At 29.9% G+C, this 12,050-nt stretch overlaps 1 protein-coding gene across 1 annotated transcript; it reads right to left on the bottom strand.

The window, feature by feature from the left end:
* Nucleotides 1–1,129: 1,129 nt before the first annotated feature.
* On the bottom strand, nt 1,130–4,148 carry LOC130807549 (probable xyloglucan endotransglucosylase/hydrolase protein 33). The gene is made up of 4 exons (XM_057672803.1): nt 3,764–4,148; nt 3,583–3,683; nt 2,692–2,900; nt 1,130–1,806 (listed from the first exon to the last, which is right to left on the bottom strand). The coding sequence occupies exons 1-4, from the start codon at nt 4,014–4,016 to the stop codon at nt 1,398–1,400; spliced, it is 972 nt and encodes a 323-aa protein (XP_057528786.1). The 5' UTR covers nt 4,017–4,148; the 3' UTR covers nt 1,130–1,397.
* Between the last annotated feature and the right edge of the window lie 7,902 nt (nt 4,149–12,050).

The following is a 12,050-nucleotide window of genomic DNA, read 5'->3' as shown; positions in this document are numbered from 1 at the left end:
GAAGAAATAAAATTGACACATGGTAGCGTTTTAGTCCAAAAAAATTTAGCCTATACAAAAATCAGCAACCTTTGATTGGAATTGTGGTCTATATAATTATTGATTGTATGGATTAAGTAATTGTACAAATTTTATTGGTATATTAATTTTAGTGTATTTGTTTAATAAAAAAAAACTCATAATTGTATTTATAGTGTATACTATTGGAACTTTCTTGGCAAGGCTTTAGTATATATATAATATCAAGAAACAGTTTTACAGGATAGGTTAAGAAAAATAAAGAGACTAGCAAGAATTAAATATATATTGCTGTAAGAGAAAATATTAAATGCTTGAACTGAAATAAGATTCAATTCTCTAAAATCTTAAATCATAATCTAATTATACAAGTAACAAAATAATTAAACATGAAAATAAAAAATACTTTATTGGAGCCTTATATAGTTGCAAGGCTTGTTCATTCCCAAAATAATTTGGACAAACTTTACAAATTATAACCCCACTTAAAATATTTATTTTTGCTTTCATTTTCATAATTATACATTTCCAATCACTTTCAATCAACTTTGGAATGATATTCATATAATAATAGTCAACACACTCTACAGTGAAAACACCGCAATTCCGTCCAAACCCAAAATTGCCAAGAACACAGGATTTCTTTTATCAAACCTTTTTTTTGATCCAGCTCATATGACTGCTGTTCTTTTTAGCTTAATTTTTATAGCTGTCTCTGATTTCGACATTAGTATATTTTTGATTCCTTAACAGAAAATACATATATACGACAAACATCATTTTATTTTATTTATTTTACTTATTCAATTATATATTCTACTATTTTTCATGTGGGATCACAGTGGTTTTTGTTTTTTCTAACATTTTTATGGGTAACTTTATTTTAATATACCTTGTCACGTGACCCGCTCCACCAAAAATTTAAATCGATCGTTATAATCTCATGATATATTATATACAAGTATACAATATGTTATGTCGCATTGACTCTAAAATTCCATTTAAAAGTGAGAGATAAATGAAATTTAAATATGTGACCTTTTGTTATATTAGCTTTTAATATCATATCAAAATCAACACAACCCAAAATTTGAAATGATTAGCAATTATAATCCCAAATAATGTTATATATCCTTTATAAGTGGTCGGTTTGATCAATTTACACAATATATCCGTAGATAACAATAAAAAAAAGAGCATATACAAACGAATTGGGTCACACTTTGAATTTTGAACTTGGATTTTAGTACAAATTTATAATTATCAAGTGATATAATTACATATCATCAAATCTGAATTTGGAATATAAAATATAAAATAAATGTTACAAAAATATTTGAAAAAATTAATTAATTAATTAATTAATTGAATAATCCATGTTATTTAGCGGTGCACTCTGGTGGTAGGACATTGTACCTACGTCTATCTTTACAATAAGAGTAGATCATTTGCTTGCTTCTTGCCCAATTAAGCCCTTGAATTTGCTGATTTGATAGCTTAACAAAATCTTGACCCTCAACCGGATCTAAACTTGATGGGCTACTACTTTTAGAACAGGATTTACCCGAAAGATCTGTCGGGTCGTAAATGCACCCAGCCATTTCCATCTGCCCTAATGAAGCTGTAAATGGAGCATACTTGTAGTTTACCGGGTATTTTCCTCCATGGGTCGCCCAATCGGATGCATCCCATATTGTTGCATAAACTGCCATTGGTTTTGATGGGTAGTTTTTCGACATGGCCGGTTTATTTTGGACTTCTCTAACTGGTATATTGTCCACTAGAAACCTGTATTTTGCAATTCACAAAAAATATATGATTATAAATTATGTGCTTTTTATCAAACAAATCGTAAATAGAATTGTGTATACTTTAAGCTTTTGGTCGAGTTGGTTCCTTGACATATCAAAAACTAGCATGACAAGTTATCACGGTTTCAAATCTCAACTACCCCTTACTTAAAGTGGAATATTTAGCGCCAAGTATGAGAAGAGCATGCATCCACACTTCTAGTCGAAATGCTCTCATGTGAAGAGTGTTTTAGAGTATATATATCACATGTTTGGGACCTTAACCATCAGTTTAAGCTTTTGATTGAGTTGGTTACTTGACAATATATAACCTTATTTGTCAAACAGATAAAAGACCATTAATGAATTCATATATGAATTCCTTGCACACAATAAATTCCCTTTAGCTTATACGCTATGCAGGTTACATAATGTGTATGTTCTTCTAGTAGTATTATGTTGCTAGATATTTAGGCTTCAAGTGGGGGAGTTAGTGTCTTGTTGTTATAAGCAACTCCAAGTGATAACAACTCATAAGTGTTTTGATCATAAGGTCCACAATAGTAGCTACCTCACTAATAATTAGCCATTTGACTCTAAGCACAACAACCATTTTACAAACTTTTCCCTAAAAATATTCACGAAATCATCTTATATTGTCATTAGAGCCTGATCAAAATTTCTATAAACGGAATACACTGTATAATACGATAATGATTATTAGCCTATGACATATAAATGTAAGTCGCTTTGGTTTATTTCTTGTTTTCCAAAATAAATCAAAAGTCAAATTTTAGCTGCAATAAAAGAAAATGAAAAAGAAAAGGATCGGTTAGGAGTTAGAACAATAAGATTAAGGTAGCTAAGGATAGAAATTGCTTACACAATATGATGACTATTCCAAATAATGCTGTATTCATGAAATTGTGTAGTAGGGTCGAACCATAGCCGAAACTTCTCTTCTCTTCCCGTTTTTACACTTCCATTCCCATACATGTTTGTTTGTAATACCCAATTCCTACTTTTTTGGTGTCCAAGTAACTCGAAATCAATTTCATCATGGTTGTGCGGATGAAGGTCCGCATTTGACATCTTCCCAAAAAATAAATAAATAAATCAATTAGTCTTTTAATAAATATTAAATTATATAATTAACAACATGATAACAAAGGCTAAATTGATTTTATATGAAAAAATCAAAGAAATATATGTGGTATGAATTAATAAGCACTCAAATCATCATATAATTAAGATAAAGTTACCTATATTAAACCTATCAAAGAGGGTCATTAAAAAATATTTTTTTTATCATAAAAGTAAAGCTATGTATATTAAATCCATTAGCTTATAAAATTATGACGGTGTTTTTGAAAAGATTTTGAGAATCTTTAATTTAAACCTGTTAGGTCGTAACGCCTCTAAAGAAATTAATGTCAAATATTTTAGGCTCATTTCATTATATATTATATTCTCTCCTATTTATTGATTTAGAGACATTTTGTATTTGGTCAACTCATTAATTATGTCCCATTTTTATTTTTATCATTCTTTTTTATCCCTTTTACCTTTTGTACAAGAACACAATAACACGTAAATATCAAGACGATTTATGAAAAAAAAAGTTTTACATACACTTTTAAAATGTCCCTTATCCCTTCTTGATTTTGGTGCAAAATTCAAATGTCCCTTAATCTATAAATAGGAGGGACGAGGGAGTATTAAAGGAGTATATCGATCACAATAAAACAGAAAATAAGAGTACAAAATGACTTACATAGAACGCAACAACAAGACCAGAAGTGAAACCAGGGGGAAGTTTGATAGAAGCACTAAAAAAACCATAGTAGTAATGATTCATAGAAGAAAACCCTGAACCTGTTTTATGATCATCATATCATTAAATAAATAATAAAATATAATTATAAATTAATTAATTAAAATACAAAAAAAGTTACCAGTTTTCTTGGTAAGAGAAATATTAGCAAAAGAACCATTGCCATAAATTTGAGCATTAGATTCACCAAAGATTTGTTTATAATCCCTATTGAATGAGAGATGAGGGAAAAGGCCAGTTAATCGGGTCGAGGTCGGGCCTTTCTGGGCATTAATTCTTACAAAATTACCATTATTTGAATTGATTAGTATGAATATGTACAAAAATATGGCATAAAAACAGAGGTTTTTGATATGAAAGTATGCCATTAACATTTAATGGGTAGAAGAAGAGAAGAAGCTGAGTAGAAGTATGTTTGTCGAGTTAGAGAAATAAGAAGTGATGTATTTATGTATATAGAATATGGAAGTGAAAGTAGAGACTGCTGTATGTATGAGTTGGTTCAAGCTGGAATATTTTTGAATATAAATATTATTTTACAACTATAACATTTGTTATTCAAGGGTGGAGCTATTGCTTATTTGGTATTAAAGGAAACCAACTCAATTCTTGTGAAGTGTATGGTACTAGAGCCTTTTGTTTTCCTAAATAATAATACTCCCTACTATCTTGTACTTCAAATTTTAATTATTTTAATTAGTGTCAATTAAGTAGTTAAGCTAAATTTTCTTGTTATTTACCATTATTAATGATGGTATATTGATCATTATTTTTTAGGTTGTTTTTATTTGAGTATATAACATATTATGAAGTTTTAACCATCAGTTTAAGCTTTTCATTAAGTTGATTCCTTTGACATGGTATCGAAAGTAAGTGTTCATGGGTTCAAATCTCAATCTTCTTTCATGTAAAGTGATATATTGGTATATTTATTTTTCGTGATGAAAAATATTACAATTATCTAAAATCTAGTGTGACTGAAGCAAACATAATGAAAAAATGTTACAAATTTACAATTATTTAGAACCAAAGAAAATTTAAATTTTCTAGCGAATGTCTTAATATTTTGTTTAAAATATTGTGTATTGACTGATTGACCGTACTATATGTTCATAATATCAATAAGAATGCTTTATCTATGTTTTTGTTGTACTTTAAAATTTTAAAAAAATATATAATAATAATATTCAATCTAATACTCATTTATTGATGTAAACTCATTTTTTTATTATTCTTAAATAATTTCATTTATTAAAATTATATATATTTGCTGAAATGTAATCACTTTAAAATATATTATTTACTTTTTTTATGTGCATAAAATATGATAAACAAGTGAGGGGATTAAACCAAGTCTTATGAATGTATAATCAAGCATGCGGGGCTAGAATAGGGTATTTTGGCTAGAGAACAATCGTGGGACATGCGGGACTTTTTCTTGCTGATTGGTTGCTGGTTTCAGCCGTATGTAAATAGTATTTTGAAAAATTATATTTGATAGCCCTAAACTTTCAGCTTTTTTATATGGTAAACAAATTTTTTTCAATCTATATGGTGATCTTAATTTTTCAACTTTTTCACAAGGTACACAAAAAAGAAATTTTTTTTAAATTTTACGCTATTTTTACCGTACGTAATGAAATTTTTTTGACAAACGAACATTGTGATCACCTTAATAGACCACATATTTCGAAATTCAATTAAAATAATTACTTAATTTAACCAAAAGCTTAACACTTTATCAACCAGATGGAAAACTTGGGAGCTCAATGTCACCACGCGAATTTAAAAAATAGTTATAGAAAAGCAAAAAACTAAAAGTCAGCATGTGGAATTTCCCTAGTATTTTTTATAATACTTCTATTTTAGTTTTTTCTTTAACTTATAGTTTTTGACTTTTTAGGTAATTTTTTTCTCTACTAATAGCCAATAGTCTACAAATAATACTATTGGCTATTAGTATGATATAACTCCTACCTTTTAATTTTCATCTCATAGAAGTATTTATAAGGTATATATTTTTCTCCCCAAATACTAATTAATTTAATTTAGTTTAATATAATTCAATTTAATTCATTTTAATTTAAATTAGTTACAAATATCCACCTTTAACTATTACATTTAATAAATCTTAATTTTTTTAATTTAATGCAATTTAATTATTTTAATCCTAAATAACCGTAAACTCGGTAAACATTCTATTCTACTATAAGGAAGTCGACTTTGTGAATTTAATTTGTTGACATCAACAATGTCAAACAAAAGAAAAACCAGGTAGAGTAGAGCACAGAGGTTGCATTATATTGCTAATCTCAAAGTGTGAATTAGAAAGCGGAATATACTGAGTAGGATGATGATCATCATGATATTCACATGGTCATTTTAGAGTCGGATCTTGTTTTCACATTAATTTTTACATAATTATAAATTTATTTTAAAATCGAATCAAATTGAATTAGATTTTAAAATCAAAAAAATATCATGGTGTGTGTCCTCTTTCTCTTTAACTGCCAAACTCTACTAATACCTAAAACGTCCGGGATTGGCCAACCATTCACCAATAGATTGGCTTGTAAATTTATTATTACTTATGTGCTTTGCTTTCCATCTTTATAGTTTTGTACTACTTGATCTGTGCTTATAAATGTAGTGGTTACTTGTCTTGTTTGTCTACATTTTTTATGAAATTTTTTCTGGTATGGCCAACTCTTGGTTCACAACAAGTCTCTCCTTCAATTTACTTTACACGTTGAACTTTCATACCATATAATATTAAAAATATTAGGTGATTTTGTGGTCGTAAAGTGAGATTTGAATCAATGTTATTAATTTTTTAACTTAAAACGTAACTTTTAAAATATATATTAAATATATTCATGCAGCTAATTATTAATTTTTTACTATAGATTGCGTGAAAATAGTCATTTAATACAATATCTTTTATTTTTTAAAATATGTTATTATATTTGTTGAAGAATGCACCTGAAACGCTCATTAACTTTTATTTTAAAATTATAATTTCAATTTCAAAACAGAAGAAAAAACGAAATTAGAAAAACTATGGAAATACGACTAATCAATTCCTCTAAAATAAATTCTGTAATTGGTTTATAGTCCTAATTTTTCAAGACTATCCTATCTCAAATTCTGATTTCCAAATGAGAAATTTTTCATAGGCTCATGCACACCCAATGCATGCCATTACATTAATTATGGTCCACTTAATTCTTAGTCAATTAAATATGGGTTTATAAAGTGAAACTTTTATTAGAGGAAATTCCATTAAAATGAAATTAATAACCCAATAATGGTAAAATTACTTGGCTCCTTTCAATGATATGCGATAAAAATCAATTTAATATGACAAGAATAAAAGAGAAATTTTTTTAACTATTAGACTTAATGTATTATAATATAATTAGTGCACTGTATTTTTGTTTCTTCTATTGATTTTGCTAATACATTTGGAGTAATTTACTTGTGGGCATTGGCGTAGGCACTCCCGTGTCAGCTCAATTTATGTCCATGTATAATCTCAACTCAAATAGCGAGTTTTTACCCTATTTGAAAAAATTGGAAAAAAAATTGTTAAGTATTGGTATACACAATTTTATCATATATTGATACTAACAAGAATTTTCAAAAGTCAATTATTATTGGAATTGTGAAAAAAATTTCCGTATTTTTTAAAATTTTAAGAATGAAAATACTAAGAAAATACGTAAAATGCAAACGAATATTGGGTAATGAACAAATATTGCAGTGTATTTGATCTGGATGTAAGATTGAGCCCAACAACACAATCAAATCTCCAATTCCGGGATATTGGCCTTATTTTCTGCTTATTAATTAAGCTTAAGCACAACTCAAACCAACATAAGTATATACATAATGCATGCATGAATGTATAATTAATCGCCAAAATACTTTGATTAGCACACAGTAATCACAATAATATTGATTATATAAATTAATTAATCCACCAGATTATAGAAGAAGCAAAAATGTGGTTGCAAAAAATCAATAATGAAAGTATGGCACCCTGTTTATATTCTTGATTATACGAATATAATATTCGAATACACTGGGTATAACGATAATATATTCGAATAACGATAATGAAAAAACAGGTGGGTATAATATAAGGTGGGTATCAAGAATAATTATTGATTTCTTTAAACATAGTTCGTTGAATATATAATCATTTAAGTATCTATCAAATGTATTTCAATAATATTTTCTTAATATATTTTCTGATAGTTTATTTTTTATACGTTAGTGAAAACAATCTTTTCACCTAAATGATTAATTAAGTTAGAAAATTAAGCAAATAGAACATAATTTTATAATAATGTGTAAATCGGTCAAATCAATGTTATATAGAAAGATCTTTGATGATAACCTAATAAATACCGAATAATAAAAAAAAAGCTGAAAATTATTCATTTTATAATCTCTTTGTTCTACTCATTTTGCATTAGTTGTCATTTTAATCCGTCTTATTGCTTTTGCATTATTTTTATTTTTGGACAATAGTCTATCACTTTCTTTTAATCACCTTCATACATTTAAAGCTCTCTTATAATTTCATCCACACAATTCATTATTTTCCTTCATTTATATATTACAAATGTTCGTTTTTTAAAATAACACTTTATTTTTCTTTGATCCAAATCGGGTGTAAGAGAGTAGTATATGATAGACTATTGAGGAACACAAATTCTTGTGAGAGACGGTCTTCCAATCTCTAATTGGGTCGACCCATTATATATTTTTTAAAATATTATAAGAAGGCATTAAGAATAATGTGTACAAAGAGTCGTAGTGGTGGAATGAAGAAGTGCAAAAGAAGATAAAGGACAAAAACAGAAGATTCAAGGAGCTCATGGCTTGCACGGAACGGAGGAGGAGGATAGGACACATAAGAAGAAGAGGTATAAAGAAGCAAAACGGGCGGCAAAGAAAACAGTAGCGGAGGCAAAAGATCGCGGATTTGTAGCCTTTTATCAAAAGCTTGATACCAAAGAGAGGGAGAAGTATTAATGTAATGCCCTGTGCCCTGTGCCTGTGCCTGCATTAAGACTGAAGTATTAATGAAATGTATAACATGTAAGTTCTATGGATAATAATCAACGTTGAAGAATACTTACAAAGTGTGTCATCGTCGGTGCTGCGGGAGCGTACTGGGCTGCCGCGATGATACCTCATGGTGTCATCCATTGACGAGTGATGGAGAGGAACCACGGCATGTAATCCGCCGAAGTAGGTGCGCCTACAGCCTCGATGGGCGCACCTTGGGCCAGTAGCTCCAGCCTGTGATCCCAACGAGCTATATGGTGCCGGTTAATCTCCAACCAGTTCTTGGGCTCCCGACCCTTGCGTGAACTGTGATGAAGATACGCCACTGTGTCACAAGGCGGCAGGATACCCTGTAGCATCCCAAATTGGCGTAGTACGCACTCAAGGAGATGCACTTCGACTATGTCGAAGCATATCAAAGGTACAGAGGCTCACCACGCCCCTGACAAGATTCCTGAGTGCTGAGGTAATGCAGCGTATGCCTCAACGGAGTAAGGGTCCCATCGAAACTACACGTGAAAATGTAATTAATAAATTACGCAATATGATAGTTACAAGACAAGTTGTAGTGAAGTTTTTACCTGGTCAGCTCGAAGTAGATCGAGTTGATCGCGGTAGAACCCCACGCCCGATCCTGTGTGGGTCCTTGTACATCTTTCAAAGGACCACTGCGATCCATATGACTCATGTGGGGGTGGAAGAATTGGTGGCGCAAATGCACCACGTCCCACACTCCTCATCGGTTGACCAATGAGAATGTGCTCCCACGCCTAAAGCTATGAATTACAGATATAAGTAAGTAAACGTAACACAAAAACAAACTAAGAAATAAAGCGTTAACATGTAAAGTTAAAAGTATCATCATTTGAGACTTGAATTTGAAGTTGATTGAGTTCATTAAAAGGAGAAGAGGAAGATGGCATAATGGGATTTTGGGTTTCTTGGGTAGGGAAGGGGGTATGACAAGGAGCAGAAGAAGTTACATTCAGGAATGCATTTGTTTCTACAACATTGACATCTTGATTCCCTAAGGGTACCTCTTCTACATATAACTCTAAAGAAGTAATAGAGGTAGACTTTGAGTACTCCCACATTGCATCTATAGCCTCCTCATCCTCAACCGGAAAAGTAACAAATCTCCATTCATATTGTACTTAAAACTTACATTAACAGTACTTCTTGTAGTGTCAATGCCAATCTTAAAGCATATAAGATGTTTAAATTCATTCAAATCCATGTTTGAGTTGCATGCAAACAGTTTACGTCTTCCCCCAACATACTTAACATTGTTACTACTTGATCGAATTGAACCATTCCAAAAGCATACAATAGTCACACGAAATGAAGCCATTTCTACAACAATACGTACAAAATCAACATCACCATCAAGTTCATAAATATGTACTACATAACAACATTGATTAAATTTAGGTTTTGCATTCAAACATTCTCTAAATTAACTTCAAATTTAGGGTTCACATTCAAACATTCTCTACATTAAACTAAAACATTTTCTACATTAAATTCATGAACAAACAACCTCAATATGAAGATCATGGCAAATAACAAGTACATTTGACATATTCATAGAATTTGATATTATATGACCACTATAAATGACATACATTTTAAAATCAACTAGAACTAAAAAATTTATAATAAAAACTTACCTTAATAAGCTGTAGATCAACAAGAATTAGTAAATTGCAAGTTTAAGAACCTGCATTTATGTGAAAGTTCATGAACATTTTGTGAATCCTAATTTTCAAAAATGGAAAAAAAACACAAAAAAATAGTACCGTAAGTGAACATAGGAAGATGACAGAACTAATTAGTAGTACAAATTTGGAATTTGATGAGATTAATTAAAGGGTTGAAGTTGATTTTAATGGTGGAAAGAAGAGGGAGATCTCGTAGGTTACAAACTTGGAATGAGGAAGTAAACTGAAATGAGGAAGAAGGAGAACTGAAAATTTAACTCGCATTAAGTCGCTGTTAGTAACAGCGACATATGAGTTGACTAGTCAACTCCTTAAGTTGCTGTTACTAACAGCGAATTGACCCTTTACTAATTTTTTGACCATTTGCTTTAATTCGCTGTTAGTAAGAGCGAGTTTACACCAAGCCTAGGTTTGGAGACAAGGACGTTTATTTTGAGAATAAAGTTTGAACGAAGCTTGTTTTTGGAATAAAGTTGTTAATTAATCTTATTTTTTTCAAATTTTCCCAATGCAACACATTCTAATTGATTTCAAGCTGAACCAACTATAGTCTACTAACTTAGTTCATTATCAAGTCCTCCCGCTCCCAAATCTTACGAGATTTTATGTCTCACAATTATGCATGTGCAACGGGTCAAATGCGTGCCGGGTTGGGCTTTAGTAGAAATGAGTCGAGCCTTACAAAATAGTAGATGGGCTTTAAATGGCCCGGGCCCATAAGGCTTGACCCCGATCCGGCCCATTTATTTTAATGAACATACAAATACATGCCAGAATTTGAAAAAAAAAAATAAATAATAATAATAATAATAGTAATAATAATAATAATAATAATAATAATAATAAATATTTTGGAAAATTAGGTGAAGACGCGGTTGACTTGCTATTAAGGATTTTATTATTTTCTTCAAGTAACTTCAGTAGTATCAAATCTAAGTCCTATATTTTTTGTAGGCTAGCTTTTTGTATTCAAAAGGGTGTGGGTGCTTAGCTTGTCGCTTGGCTCTTTACCAACTTCCTGTAGAGTTTTTCTTTATGAAATGAATTACCTTATTATTAAAATAATAATAATAATAAATATTTTGGATAATATAGAGATTCAATAAGTTTGAAGCAGTAATATTTGAAGTCAAAGAGCAACTCAAGGACTACTGTAGCAAGAATTGTGGAAGATAAGCAATAGATATTAGGCTAATAAGATTATGGAAGATAACTTATTTAGTGCTAAAATATATAATGGAAGATTCAATAAATTTCAACTTTTAAGCAGTAGATTATTGTGGCAGTATTGAATAAGCTCCACATTAGTTATATACAGAGTATTAATTTATATATAACATTAAGTGGTAAAAAAAGAAAGGAAATGAATTTTTGATCAAAGTCCATTTACAATCCTTTTTAAACTTTCATTCAACTTTTATCTTTTAATTTTTAGGGAAATTTGTAAAGAAACACCTTTTAAAACCCCTTTTTTTGTAAAGAAACACCTTTTATAATTTTTTTTGTAAAAAAACACCTTTTAAGAGACTTTTTTTAAAAAAAAAAACACCTTAAATCAGTTTCCGGTGACTTTTGTCAACTTTCCGGCGTTGACTATGCCATTTGTCA

The sequence above is a fragment of the Amaranthus tricolor genome, chromosome 3 (assembly GCF_026212465.1).
Source record: "Amaranthus tricolor cultivar Red isolate AtriRed21 chromosome 3, ASM2621246v1, whole genome shotgun sequence".
In the NCBI taxonomy this organism is placed as follows: Eukaryota; Viridiplantae; Streptophyta; class Magnoliopsida; order Caryophyllales; family Amaranthaceae; genus Amaranthus; species Amaranthus tricolor.
Note: the sequence above shows the minus strand (reverse complement) of the source record. Positions and strands in the feature narration are given on the sequence as shown.